Source organism: Hylaeus volcanicus, chromosome 1 (genome assembly GCF_026283585.1).
Source record: "Hylaeus volcanicus isolate JK05 chromosome 1, UHH_iyHylVolc1.0_haploid, whole genome shotgun sequence".
Lineage (NCBI taxonomy): Eukaryota > Metazoa > Arthropoda > Insecta > Hymenoptera > Colletidae > Hylaeus > Hylaeus volcanicus.
In genome coordinates, this window is record NC_071976.1 from 21,395,127 (window position 1) to 21,409,929 (window position 14,803).

The following is a 14,803-nucleotide window of genomic DNA, read 5'->3' on the forward strand; positions in this document are numbered from 1 at the left end:
GCCCAAGGGATCGTCGAGAGTTCTCGCAGGGTTCTTCGGATTAGTGGTCGTCGAAGACAGATTACAAAAGAAGATTTCGTAAAAAGGATGAAATCTGAAAATCGTGGCACGGGCGTGGGGATTTCGGGACCATGCTCCGTCACTGTTCAGGCAAAAACCACGTCTTAGGATTAGATTACTGATTTACCCTGGCCTCACCGAAAGGCGTTGTCTTAGAATAAGTAGGATAATCGTAAGCAAATTTTCGGACGACCCTTTCCGTTGGACACCGATCAACGAGGCGACCTCGTTTCTCGCAATTTGCACCTAGAAGCCGCAGGGTTCCAGTATTTCCAGGTTACCTGCGGCTTCCGTTACGTTCGTGCTGGACATTAACGACAGAATCCACGCTTTTGCAAGGGAATCCGAAAACGGAGGATCGTTCCAGGATCAATCAACAAGCTCCAGTGGTCGTGTTTGATGAAACTTCGCTGGATGCATTGTAAATGTTATTCATTTGTAAAGGTATACTTTTAGCGAACTTTAATTCTTTATTTACGAAAGATTAGTATATTACATGAAGACTTAGTATTTTTATCCATGTAGGGTTGATGTTCAAACTGACATAAATTGAATGCCGACCATACCTACGAAGAATTCTTTTTTTATTAATGCTATTGAACCTACGAGGACTTATTGTTAGTTAAACTTAGTTGTTGGTCATCTCGATATTTACTAGTTAGAAATCCAGCTGATACTAGATAGTGCGAACTTCACGTTTCGACTTTTCCATTCCAACTACGAGTACGTGCTACCAGACCTTGCCTTTTCAGCACCTTCGAGAAGATGATCAGCAACTGGTTGGCGATGGACTCCAGCTGGCTGAGGCCGCGATTTAAACATTTCTCTGGCAAACAGAGGAGAAATGATCCGAGCTGTTCAGCTTTTTAGATAAATGGAAGATTAATCACGATCCCGAAAAATTCGCGTACACCTGAAGACGCGGTAAATAATCCACGCGGGAGTGACGGAGAGCGGAAGAAATATCCCGCCAGTTGGATCGAAACCGTGTGCGTTGGAGTGAGCTGGCGAAAACGAAAGACAGACAAAAGGATGGACATACGGGGCGACGGCGAGATGAACAGAGAGAAACAGCGGATCGGATAGAAGGAGGAAGACTCCGTTTGGGAGGGGGTAGGAGGAGGTGGAAAAAAATCCGGGGATTTACGCGGAAAGGGCAAAATATTCCCCGCCCAGGCCTCATTCAACCCCCGAGTGCGGGGTGGCTTTGGGTGAGAAGCGCGCGCCCTCATTGGCGGGGAGGCTAATATGGCGGTGTTAGGGGTTGCGAGGTGGGGCGGCTGTATGCGATATTAAGGGCTGCTTTCATGTCCGACGAGCCAGTTCGTGGTGCGCCGTCGATTGACGCATTTTCTTTTCCCCAAAGCCGGAGACTACCCGCGTGCTACGATCCTCAGTTTCTCATCTATGGTCTCCGCAGTCGTATCCTATTCGCACGTGAGTCTAACCTCTTCGTATCGCTCTTCATTCGCACCCTGAGCGCGCCAACAACGTTTTTTCGCGGGGCTCCATCTGTCCGCGGGAATTACGATTTTCGTCGGGATCTCCGGAGATTGTCTCTCGACCAGTGATCTGTCGTGCACCGAACGCCGCTTCCGGTTGCCCCACGGCACGGCTGCAACAGTGACTTCCGGCTCTGACAAGCATGGCGCAAACATACAAACAGAAGATGAACGTGTACAGCATCGACCAGATCCTGGGACACGCGAAGGACGAAGGTACGTCTTGCATTGCTGACGGTGTCAATTTTAGCACCCTTGTTTACATTAGTTTGTTAAAATAGTGGTTGTAAGATTTGATGCTCGTATGACGAATGTTGGGCTCTGTGTGATATACATCTTTGGAGAAATATGAGTGACACACTCGTGTATAATATGAACTAAGTCCATTTCTCGACCGAAAAGCTGAAAAAAATATATACATTTATTTAATCTTGTATAATGACATTGGTGACATTAACTATTAGAAAATATCCTGTATGGATGTGTTTGGCAGTGTATGAATATATTGTACACCCGTAGGGCTCTCTTTCGCTTTCTATCTGAGTAGAGTTCGTCAGGGGATCATGAAATAAAACAAACGTACATGCATGGATGTGTCTGTATATGTTTGTTGGGCCCCGTTTTACTGTATATCGGTAGAGTGACAGTGACGGCGACTGTGGTATAATTATTATTTTGCAATTAAACTTGAGAGAAGTACGAAAATTCTGAATGTATGAACTTGCTTTCGTGTGTATGATGGAACGGAGTTTTAGATTTAAAAAAAACTACCTCATTTTAAAATGAGATACCTGGTAGCATGTAATTTTTTAATACGACTTAACATTAAGAAACTCAGATGATAATTAATATAATTTAAACAAGAGAAAATAGTACATTCGCTCGACGACCAACGAGGCGATCCCGCAATGTTTAGAGCAACGATTGCGAGCGCTAAGCGTCGATTTGCTCGGCGGTAATAAACCGTCGCGTAATATTGCATTGTTATCTAGTATCTAATATCGTTAAGCAAACTAAGGTCTCATTTACCAACATTTTATTGCCCTGGCATCGATCCGGTCGCGATTGCGATAAAAAAAGAATTTCCTAGCTGAAACAAAGTGGGTTATCTGCGTTAACCCATCGTCCACCGCATCAGATACGGTAATTGTACGCCAATTTAGCAAATGGTGTTTTACCGATTTTCGAAATCGCTGTCTTCGATCGGATCGATCCGAAATTCGAGCCACGAGGGAAGCGGTACCGCGTTCGTGGGAAATACGTGCGTCATCGTACGTCATCGTTGACACTTTTTCGCGTCTCGTTCGCCCGTTAGTTAATTACCGTGAGCATACTAAAAGGCTAATTAGGTCGGAGGTTCGAATCTGCGGCGACGATCAGCTCTACGTGAATTTACGACGTGACTTATAGCACGCGAACGCTGCATGTGCACGCTTGTTTGCCACTCTCGTTTCCCTACGGCGGACGCAAACCCAAGGGCACGCAATTATTTCATTAAAATTTTCCGACTATGGGTTAAAGGAATTTCTCAAGAAACCACGATTACGTTTAACGAATCTAATTTCCACTTTGACCGCCAAGTGGACGGTTTCGCGACGAATTACGTCGTTTTCCGTGCAAAGTCGACGGATGTAAATATTGTCGTTTTAATTACGCATTAGCATAAGTGACCCTTACCCTTTATCGCAGAAAATGCGAATCATTTTTTTTTTATGTAATATTTATCTCTATTTTTATATCATTCTATGCATTATCTCCTTTGTATTCTAGTATTAAGTAACTGAGCCTAGGTTCCATCTTCATTTTCACTACTTTTCCATTGGCGTAACTATCACGTTTTTCTGTTATTTTCTATTGCTAGAAATCACAACAATTATGATTTCTTTATTAAAAGGATACGGCTTAAATTGCTTAACTTGCAAAAATCGCACTGAAAACACACAAGTGGTTGAAGATTAAAAGAGAACCGGCCAGCTGGAATTATGACAATATAAATTGTGCGAAGCTGGCGCGTATCAGAAAGAATGTCGCGTCCACGGGTTAAAACTAGACGTAACAATTAACGCGGGGCAAGGCAACAGTTTTTCCTCTGTTCTTGGTTTACGAAAGGGAGGTGGGGCAACGTATGCGCTTAAATTGTCCCCACGACCCAAGGGTGTGTAGCGTATTTACGATCCTCGAAGACTTTAACTCGATCGTCTCCCAAACGCCGTAGAAAATTAATAAACTTACGTAAACCTACACTTATTAAATTTCCATGAAGAAAGTTGCCCACGCCAATTTTTTGCTCAAACGATTATCCCGTGGAGTTTAACGACGAACGTATTACCCCGTAAACCCTCTTAAGGATTTTATTAGATTTCCCAGCGTAAAGTCCGGACCTTGTATAATCCGTTCCAGCGAAGTATATCTTGTCCACGGAGACACGTTACGAGTTGTTAACGCGTTTAATGCCTGGCCAGTTTTCTACGTACATTCTTACCAGCTGTGGAATTTCCATCGGCAGAAGCCGATTATAGTTGAATATTGTTTGTGAAATTAAAATTAAAAAAATTATGACTCGCGAGAATTTTTAGCATGTAAGCTGTGATTACTTGTATTTGGAAACACAGGGTACATCCAGGGGGATTAAAGACTCGAAACTACTCGAACTTGCGGAAACAGGTGCCAGTAATGTCGCCCTGCATTAACCGACTTACCTAACCCCAGAGATACAGATAAGACACTTACGGGAGGGAAAAAGGGATTCTTTCGTGCCAGTTATCGTTCGAACGATCGAATTTCACGTATACTACGAATCGATTACGCTGGTACGCTCCTGTGTGCGTGTAGAATTTCACGATACACGATGGTATACAAGTAGGAACACCGTCCATGATCACTGTGTACAGGTGGACCGATTATTGGTCCGGTCCGAGTGTGGCGCGCAGAAATCAGGATGTGTTTGCGGATTTCGAGCGTACAGTCGTCTAACATAATTAATGCGTCTGATAATACCTGAGTATTGAATGTCCGCTGATGCATCGGGACTCGCTTACAGATCGACGCGCTCGGGGTCACGGGTCGTCAAAAGGGACATGTAATCGAGAGATTTCGTACTCAAGGGTCGATTACCGATGCAACCTGCGACAAACGAATCGAGGCGAATTAATATTTCCACGAGCTGGTCCCACGAATACCCAATTAGGAGGCGGGAGGGGGGGGGGGGGCTATTAATTTGGGACGCTAAAGAGAGTCGTTCCTTCATGAATTTTTCCATCGAACACCTTTTATTGGGAAATGAGAATTTTTAGTTTGGGAAGCTAAAAAGAAGCGGTTCTTCGTGCTTCTTTATAATATTTTAGCTTTATTTAATGTTTGTACATTCTTATGGTCATTCTTTAAGAAGCATTTAATTTTTTGCGTCGAAAGAAATAGGAGCTTCTAGTATGGAAATCTGAAAAGTTCCTTCGTAATCAACACTGTTCATTAATTATTTCTTTGTACGTATCGTTTAAGCCACAATAACTTCTTTCATCGTTTTTAATAAATTCCGTTAACGAACTTTCAGCAAGCAAACTATAAAAATGAATGTAAAACTCTCAGATTTGACACGAGTGACCGTGTCAAATTTTCAAATTCGATCCAGAGTGCTCCAGGAACAACAAGCGAATTTCATATCGTAATGGCGAGGTTTAAGCGATAAATACCTTGAACAAAGAGGCAGAGAGGCTCGCTCGGAGTCGATCTGAACGGGGCATGTGGTCATCACCGGGGGCACGGTAAATAAATCTTTAATTTCGCGCCGTGAACTGCCTTCAGCGGGCCACCCTCCCCAGGACCAACCCCTATCGGTGGGTCCCGTAGATTTAATAAAAAGCAGCGGAGAGTTAGGCATCAAGTGGGTGCCCCATTGTGCCCTAGCATGAAAACATAAAAATCTCTCTATTCACCGTGGATTATCCCGACGTTTGTTTGCGTAAATGTTAGTGCGATTACGTGCACACGTACGCGTGTAACCGTGCAGGGTCCGTCACCCTCTCTCTCCATCGTACGGAGCCAATGTGCGTGTGCCGTTCGAACGATTCGCATCATCGTGAACCTACGCAACTGCCGGTTAGAGCGGCACCGAAAAGTAGGATTAACGTTATTACACACGAGTAGTAAATGCTCGTCTAATTAGTTCAAGCAAACGTGTGTAAGGGGTGGATAGAAGCCGGCACCCGCCGTGGAAGAGGGTGAGACGGACATTGAAACTCTGTAAGCCAGCGTCGGTGGTCGTTATCGCGTTATTATCTAATTTCCTCGAGTAATTTTGGTTCGTAGCGAAATCTAGATTGTCGTGTATCTAATTAGATAGATTGAAATTGAATTGAATCGACGTTTACGACGAACTCGGGTGTTTCGTCTACCACGCCGAAGTGAATTTTAACCACTTCAAGGTCCACTGCACGCTGTGATGTACTTGAATTGCTTTTCGGAGATTATTTTCTAATGTGGAAGAATGAATTCCACGAAGTAATAAATGTCACGGGCCAATTAGCGCGAGGACGTCTCGCGCGATTAGTCTGGCGGAGGACGTTATAAATAGATTGACGTTAATGCAATACGGGGAATGATAAGATAGATGTTGATGCTGCGAGGATTTATGGTGATGCTTCTATCGTTAGATAGTATATTTTATGTAACAAGGTCACTAAATATTACTGGTGTTGTGGCGAATGTGAAAGTTAATCAAAGTGATATGGAATATCAAGAATAACTTAGGGAAAATACGTAGAATATTAATTAGATTATTGTAATATGTGTTTACGGGGGTAACGAACTATTCCATCGAAATAATTATGATTTTTCACGTCCGTACTTTCGTCGATTGATGCTCATCTAAAAATAATCGCGAAATTTGTGTACACGAGATATCCCGTTACAGAGAGAGAGAGAGAGAGCTGTAATATGCGCTCGTATTAAAAAGCACGCCCCTTTGCCGGGTGGTGATAATCAAATGAGGTACCTTCATTTCCTCTTACCGTTTTAATATCTCCCGGATTATTCTCTGATTTTCTATAGAATTTATTATGCAGCACTGGCTGGTTTTTATGCGGAAGAATTATGAACGACCGTGTCTCCCTGCCATTCTGTATTATTAATAACGATAATTTTGGGTTTCTGTGAATGTTCCATCCATTGTCGGACGTGCACGCCACGAATACAAATTTTTAAATTTGACTCACTTCCGTCTATTCGCGTTTAACCCTTAGAAGCCTCATTTTACAAATTAAAGTTAAAAAAAATATCAATGTATTCATTATTTGAACAATTTCGACAGGTGACGTTTATTTTTTTTACTTTTGTTCAAAAGAACATTACGCAATGGTAACATACGTACAGCCAAATATTAAAAACAAACTAATTGCAAGTGTACAATTAGATTTAAAAATCCAGTATCGAAAGTTAGGGCATTTAAGGGTTAAGATTCTAAACCCGACGCCAGCAATAATCAAAAATAAAATTTAATGCAAGTACAATTTTTATAATCAAAACTAAAGCAACAATGAATCTCTGTCAACCGAGTGTAGCTTGAAAAATTCCCACCGCATCCAATGTCCACGAGTCCCTCCTATCGCATTACCCCTCGTAACTTTAAACCGCTGGTAAGAAGGCGATTGTTGCCCCCCGTCACGAAGGATACGCGGCAAAAACGCACACTTGGCGACCGTAGTTTGCTCTAATGAGCCTTCGAGCCTGTATCGATGTACCCGTGAGCGCAGAGGAACGGAAAGCGACCAGCAATGAGACACGGCAAATAGCAAACGAAGAGGGGGCGAGAGAAGGGTCGAAGCCAGCGCGTGTTTCACGGCTACGGGTTGCAAGGGATGCATCACATAAGAGGCAAGGGGAGGGTGGTGGTGGACACTATGGGGGGGGGGGGGGGTAACAGTGTACGACATGCACTCGTGATATTTGCTAATCACTGACGGCAACGGTTTTTAAGTACTATCGAGCGTGTACGTATAATGTACAGGCTCGCATCGATGCGTCATATTTCATATACGGGCCGTGGATGTGCAAAAAAATGAAGCGCCGGGTGAGGCTTAAAATTGGCAAATCCGCCGATCGGACATCATCGGCGTATCGGGGCGTGCATCGGGTACAGCCGATCGTTGCGCGGCTTAAAAATGAAATTGCACCCACACCGACCCCGCAGCATCTCCAAACCCACCTCTGCTCCTCCTCCCTCCCGTGTCCATCAATCCCTCTGATGGACCCACTCCTCGTCGCTTGCACCGTGTGTATCAGCGAAACATCAATTTCGTTTTGGCAGTGCGGGACGATTTGGCTTAATCGCCTCGATCCTCTCTTGCACTCGAGCCATCGAAGGCATCGGGCGATCGTTTGATACCGCGTTTCCGAACTTCAATGCGCACCACCGTGCCCTTTAACGTCCATTCGTTCGTGTCTCTGGCGAGCCAATCGCGTATTTAAGAGCGAAACATCGCGTTTCTCCGTTGAGAGGAGGGTTGCCCTTTGACGCCTTTCATTTTGTTTCTGAGATCATTCCGCGATCGTGCGCTAAAGTACGCGGAATGAGTCATGTTGTTAACGAGTGAGAAAGTGAGCGTTCGATGATAGGGGCGGCTCCGTTCTGCAGGGGAATTAGCGGCGGCAAAAGTACCTCAAGGAGGTGGCTGGTCGTTCTTTTTAGACTCGTGGCGTCTTGGTACTTGATACAATTTTATCGATGTTAATGATTCTGTGGTTGATTGTTATTTGATTAAATTTTGCCTTCGATTGTCTTGGAGTGAATAATTTTTCGAGAAATCTTCAGTGTGGTAATGCACTACTTGAATTAACCCTTTGCATTCTGCGTCATAACTACATAAAACAGTTTAACTTTGGATAGATGTCGTTATTGGTATTATTAGACTTGATTACAAATTCTTATAGTTTTCTTGAAGCTTTGACACCACTGCAAACATAAATTCTTTATAAAGGATTTATGTTTGCAGTGGTATCACTAACAAAATTTGTTAGACTTACGAATCCGAGTGGAAAGGGTTAATTTTTCGCTGTCCTTATCTTTTTAATCAACGCAAGGAAAGTAAGTTTCTTGTTATTCGAATGTCTTTTAGCTTCCCTTATTGAATAAGATTCTATTGAATCATGTACGAGTCGTAGTTTGAAGTTTGAATGGAACAAATTGACACCGTATGAGGATGCGAGCCAGCGATGAATTATATTCCTTGTCCTTGTTTCCAGATCACGCGACATCCTCTGATGCGATCGGCGATGGCGGAGACACGGAACTCGGTCACTTGAGCGATCATCAGATAAACGATGCCCTGCACGATCCCTTGAATCTAGGCGAGTCAGACAGGCCACGCAAGGTCCGAAGGTCCCGTACCACCTTCACCACCTATCAGCTGCACGAGCTCGAGAAGGCATTCGGGAGTACACAGTATCCGGACGTATTCACCAGAGAGGAGCTGGCGATGAGGTTGGACCTCTCCGAGGCCAGGGTTCAGGTGAGTTACTCCATACAAATACCCTCGAATACCCTTATCTATTTTTAAGTTTGTTTAACCAATTGGTAGTCCCAAACTTCCTTCAGTTTCTGCAACTTATTATAGAATTTAAAATGAGTTTAAAATTCTTTCGTGACTCGTCTGACCTCATACGTGGTCAAACTACTTACAACCTGATTTTACCTCTACTTTTCCTAAAAAAGAATAGTGGATGAAAAATGTTTAAAATCTGTGAGTCTACGAAGAAAAATATAATTTAAAGGAATGAATATGTTTATTATAAACAATATATACAGCATTGTGCCTGTAAATAGGACGAGCACGCGTGGACAGGCCCACGAAAACTTCAACTCGCGAGTCACACGCGATTAGTACACACTTTGTCGAAACCCAAATTTCTCCAAAAGGGAAACTCTCCAGGGAGAAATTTTGATTTCACGGTTCTCGTTCTATTTTTGGCACGTAGAATCATTAAAAGCAGGATCATTGAGATTAAGCCTGCGAACATTTTCGTTTCGCGGAGCGCCCTCGAAGGGAACGGTGGATTTTTGGTCTGCGAGTAGTTCGATAAATCGTAGCCCCAGAAGCCACTTAAAAGTGTCTTTAAACCCTTGCACGCGCGCTAGTAGCTTTTCAAGCATGATATTCGAACGCGGAGAAAGCCGGCGCTGAGTGAGCCGCAACCTCAGCGTGGGCCTCTCAACTAATTACACACTATTGTACCGAAAATCTGCCGCTCCTCTTCGACGTCTGTAATTTCGAGCAAAACGCGCCATACCATGCCCCGATGTTACGAGGATTAATTTCATACGAGCCAGTCAAACAGTAAAGAGCGTACGGGGTCGTAATCTGCTTTGAAATTATTTTCCAGTCCTGCTTTTTAACGGCTGTGAGAGAGAGCCAGGTGCACGCGTTTCGACGTCAATAAAAAAAAATAAAAAAAACAAAGAGTTGAGGGATGAAGGGAGTGAGCGAAAGAAGTACGAAAACGGATTAACATGTACAATTGTAATTTACCTGCGATACATTTATAAAGCAGACGTGATACTATCAGACACGCACACATTCGCGCGATGTTTTAATATTTTTCGTTTTCACCCCCTCCGTTTAAACAATACAGATACATTTTTCGCGCATTCCATATACATTTTTATACGCGCATCATGGTCTCGATCGATTATACCTCTAGGTAAAAACGATAGGCGAACGAGGTGTCCTCGATTTCAACAGCGTTTTAATCTGCTTGACATTTTTTTTTTATTCCCCATTCTCGGTACGCGCCGGTGTGTGCGTCTATGCTTGTTTCGTTTTAAGTGCGTCGGGACGCGCAAGAACGGTAGCCGCAACAAAGTGCTAATCCGAACAGAAAAAATCGGCCCCGCCCCATTAACAAATGCATTCTCATTAAAATTGAAATATTAATAAATAGAAGACGAAAATGTACCAAGTATACGAAACAATGGCTTTCAACTTACTTTCGAATCGATCGAGACAAGCCTAACAAAATGAAAGTTTTTCGGTGGGGGAGGATACCTTTCGAAAAGAAACCACGACAGAGGGTCGACGAGCGACGCTCTCGTTTCATCGCGGCTCGAACTCTCGATCCTCCCGGGTGGCGTCGGTTGCAATGATCGCGCGCGATAAATACCACCTTTCCCCCACGTTCGTTTGTATTATCAACCTGATCGTCCGCGAAACGAGCACGGGTTACGTGACGTGGAATCGTCGCACGTCGACAACTGGCACGCCGGGTATTGGCGGCTCCGCCATAAATTATGACTTTTCCATGGATGGAAATCGGTTACTCGATTAGCGTAACCGTTCCCGACGCCCTCGCGCTGGTACGCAACAAAGCGAGACGTCTGGGCGCGAGTAAGAGGGAGCGATAACGGAGATAGAAGAAGGGTAGGAAGAGGATCGAGAAAGAGCACCGTACGCGATTCTATGTAGGGTTGTGTACGTATATAGCACCGGTGGAGAAGGGTCGTGGATGGAGCCGTCGTCGAAGGGTGGCGCGGAGTTGAAAAGAGACAGAGAGCATTCCGATTGGCCCATTGTGGTACAGCCAAGCGACAATGCCGGCAATTGGCCGTCGCTCGACAAAACCGCTAAATGATCCGCCGCGGCGCAGTGGTGCCACGGCCACTTTATTTCAATCTAGGAAATCCTCCGCTACTCCTCCCTCGCCGCCCTCAATTCCAGATGCGAAATTACCCATTTTTCGGTATTAATGGCCGGCCGATGTATCGCGTTCGATCGACGATCGGACCCCCCCCGATAGTAATGGAATCGCGAAACGTTTCTGCCCGCTTCCTATTCCGCGTCACGCTCCTATCGCGGACCCGCTTTCCCTTTTCCCAACTCTCCAATCTGCGTTTTCTGGTCACACCAAGGTTTTTAAAACGTGTCTGGATGTAAGAAAAAAATGCTTCATTTTTTCCCGACCGTCTCTTTACTTAACAGGAACCCGTGAGCTTTCACCTTGGCAATATAGCTTTTACTTTTTACATTTTCTTCTACTGTGTGTAGTTAATACTTCGCCTCAAATGCGACGCTATCTTAACAAAGATTCAAACAGTCGCGTTTTTTTGCTAGTGCCGATTGCATGCATGCACTAGCGCAGAAGAAAATTGGAAGATTGAACAAGCAAGAGCGCGAACAGGAAATTTGCGGCGGAGATGGTGGAAACGTTACACTGAGATTGTGTGGGGCCACGATGGGGGGATTAAAACTTTCGGGTTCGCGCTGGGTCGCTTAAACGACGCGCTGCAAGGTTTGCGAGCACTTAGGCGTTAGCGGGGTATTCAGGAGCGATTAAATAATTAACAGCAATTAGGCAATTGAATTTCCCACACCGACCTCACAACGTTCCGTCCCCCGTTTCCCTCGCTGCTCCAACTGAACGCTCTCAGTCACTTTCAAACTTCCCTCGATTTTCAGCCTTTGCTCAACGATATTCTTACTTGCTCTTTAAATATCCCCACATATTTCAAGACTTCACAGTTTTATTCTCGCCTTGCCAACAAATTTGTGTTCCAAACAAACAACTCCCATTTCCTGGATCAACGTAGATTACAGAAATTCTATGTTTTCGAGGATCTCAAAACAGAAAAAGGATAGTTAGGATCTTAGGTACCTGGAGTTTTACTTATAAGAGATTCTTTTAACCCTTATGGGCCCGTGTAACTTTCAGATCACATGCTAATGTATCGAGGTTCAAATGGTATTAATTTACCAAATAATTTTAGTTTTTTCACAAGATAATGTATACGTCTTAATTATATAATGTCTCTGGTAACTGATAACAATATTGATGGTGGTTGGCAGCACCATAAACTGGAAATATCAAACTAATCCCTTGCAAATTGTTTGCAGAAAAAAAAATTCGGCCATAGGAGGTTAACATACTGGGCGTTTCTAAAAGATCGTGTAGCCCGCTAAAAAGTGTCAGCAAAGTAAAGATACCAACAGTCCAAACTCTACGGTACCGTTCTCGTCTTGATAATAAATTTATATTTCAAATAAATATCCCCCTCTTCCTGGATCAACGCAGATTACAGAAATTCTATGTTTTCGAGGGTCTCAAAACAGGAAAAGGATACCTAGGATCTTAGACACCTAGAATTTTACTTATTATTCAGAAAAGAGTTTCTCCGAACAAACTGGCTATTTTTAAAAGATCGTGTAGGCTTTAAAAAATATCAGCAAAGTAAACATATCACCAGTCCTAGGATTAAAGGCATCAGCAAAGTATTAGGTTGTCTGGGAAGTCCATGTCGATTTTTGATAGGTAGTCTGAATGTATCGGAATGGTTAAAAACAAATAACATGTATATATCCCTTAAAAGGTGAAAAGGTTGTGGAACAAAGTAGTACCTACGTAATTCAATAGATATATATCAAAATTTAGATGTGCCTTTGAATTTTTCTTAAAAATTAGCACGAACTTCCTGGACAACCCAATAAATGTACCAACAATCCCAGGTCTGAAGATGCTAGCAAAGTTCCAAAAGCATTTATCCAACCTGCACCGTAAAATAAATTTCTTAAATATCGAGTACTTCGATGTCACCAACATTTTCCCCAATTGGAGAGGCTCCGAAGGAGAAGGAGCCCGTGGATCCACGCGTATCGGATCGATGGCGGATGACCGACGTCGGCTGAAAAGCACTGGATTCCCCGCACAATAGAGGCAGGATGTAAAATGCAATCTCCCAGTCTCTTTCTCTGTCTCTTTCGCGGGGTCTGTCGGTGGCCACGAAAAATCAGAGCAGCTCAGGCAGAAAGCGAAAGCATTTATATGGCAACGGGGCCAGCAGCGGCAACGGCGTGCCAGGGGTTTGGAAGGTAGGCGGGGGGGCGAGGGCAGGGGTTGCTGCCACTTAGGGGTACGGAGGAAATCAGGATAATTGTTAACAATTAGCTTAATCAACCTCGAGAGCAAGCTTTTGTTAGGTGCCTCTGATACGGCTGGCTAGGGGGTTCTCATGCGTCGCTGGCGTATTTTCTTCATGAGAAATAATTCGATGATTTCGCGCGACGATTGTTCTCCTCGTTCGTGGACGAGAGAGAGGGATAAAGAGTTGCAATGTTCACAACGCGATGGAATGAATTTTCAAAGTGACGGGGGTGTGAAGCCGCGTGAGAGTTGGGGGATGAAGAATATTCTAATTCTGGTAGCCATTGTGCTTTGTATTACGAGTGTGTGGTTCAATGTAAGCAGTGTAGGTGCTGTTTTCTTGTAAGAAAAATTTTATGGAAGTATCTTTAATGGAAAACGATGAGAAAGGTTTCATAAAAAGTTGTTAAGGTATTAATTGTAGTATTATTGAAATGATTGCAAGCACTGAAGGGAACTTACCGATAGTAAAATTGAGAAATCGAAGACGAAGTATTAATCGAGTTCTCTGATCTGTACGATTTCAGGTTTGGTTCCAAAATCGACGCGCGAAATGGCGGAAGAAGGAGAAGGCCCTTGGTAGAGACACCAGCTACATGCACGTAGAACAAAGCGGTGAGTAGGAACTCGGACTTTTATTTATTTTAAACAATCCTTATAAGAATAAACTGTTTAAATTAAATTTTAATCGGAATGAAATCTGGCGTAGAAACAGTTGCGTGATCATTTTAATAAACTACCTTTCCACATCTTCCATTGCGGAAGAACTTTCTCGTCTCGGGGAATGAAAAAAACGTTCCTTGCGCTCGGTTGCAACGCTATGAATCGCGTGGCCTGTTTGTTAATATGCGAGGAACCGAGGCGCGAGGAAAGTTGCGAAGGGTAGATGCAATCGGCGCCAATTACATCTAATTTCAGTGTCGGCCATCGTCGCCGTCGCATGCGAACGATGCGCGACGGAAGCTTGACCGTTTAATTTTTCATGAACCGGTCTGTCCGTGTGCTCGACCAAACTTATTCCTATGCCACTGGCGATCTCGGGGACAAGCAGATTAATTCCGTCTGGGAGCTACAGACTGATTTTTTCTCTACCTGCTCACAGTGCTACCTTCGGAATTCATTTATTTATTTCACACTTTTATTTCACTGCAATTTCCCTTGGCTGATGATGTTTGTTAAACTTGAAATTTCAGGAGAATCAGGCAAATTCCTAGAAGTAGATCTTATCAGAGTTTACAGACAATACAAGATTGAGTTTAACCAGTCGTGACGTCTACATTTGTCTATACACATAGTCAGTTCCATTATTACTCGTACCACCTGTGTCTATTACAAGAATT

At 43.7% G+C, this 14,803-nt stretch overlaps 1 protein-coding gene across 1 annotated transcript in view; it reads left to right on the top strand.

The window, feature by feature from the left end:
• The first annotated feature begins 1,395 nt into the window (after positions 1 to 1,395).
• LOC128885141 (aristaless-related homeobox protein-like) overlaps positions 1,396 to 14,803 on the top strand; it is a 15,221-nt gene continuing 1,813 nt past the window's right edge. The window contains exons 1-3 of the mRNA XM_054138991.1: positions 1,396 to 1,778; positions 8,799 to 9,064; positions 13,991 to 14,078. Of these exons, the coding sequence (XP_053994966.1) occupies positions 1,706 to 1,778; positions 8,799 to 9,064; positions 13,991 to 14,078 (427 nt within the window). The 5' untranslated portion in view covers positions 1,396 to 1,705. The remainder of the gene's footprint in view (positions 1,779 to 8,798; positions 9,065 to 13,990; positions 14,079 to 14,803) is intronic.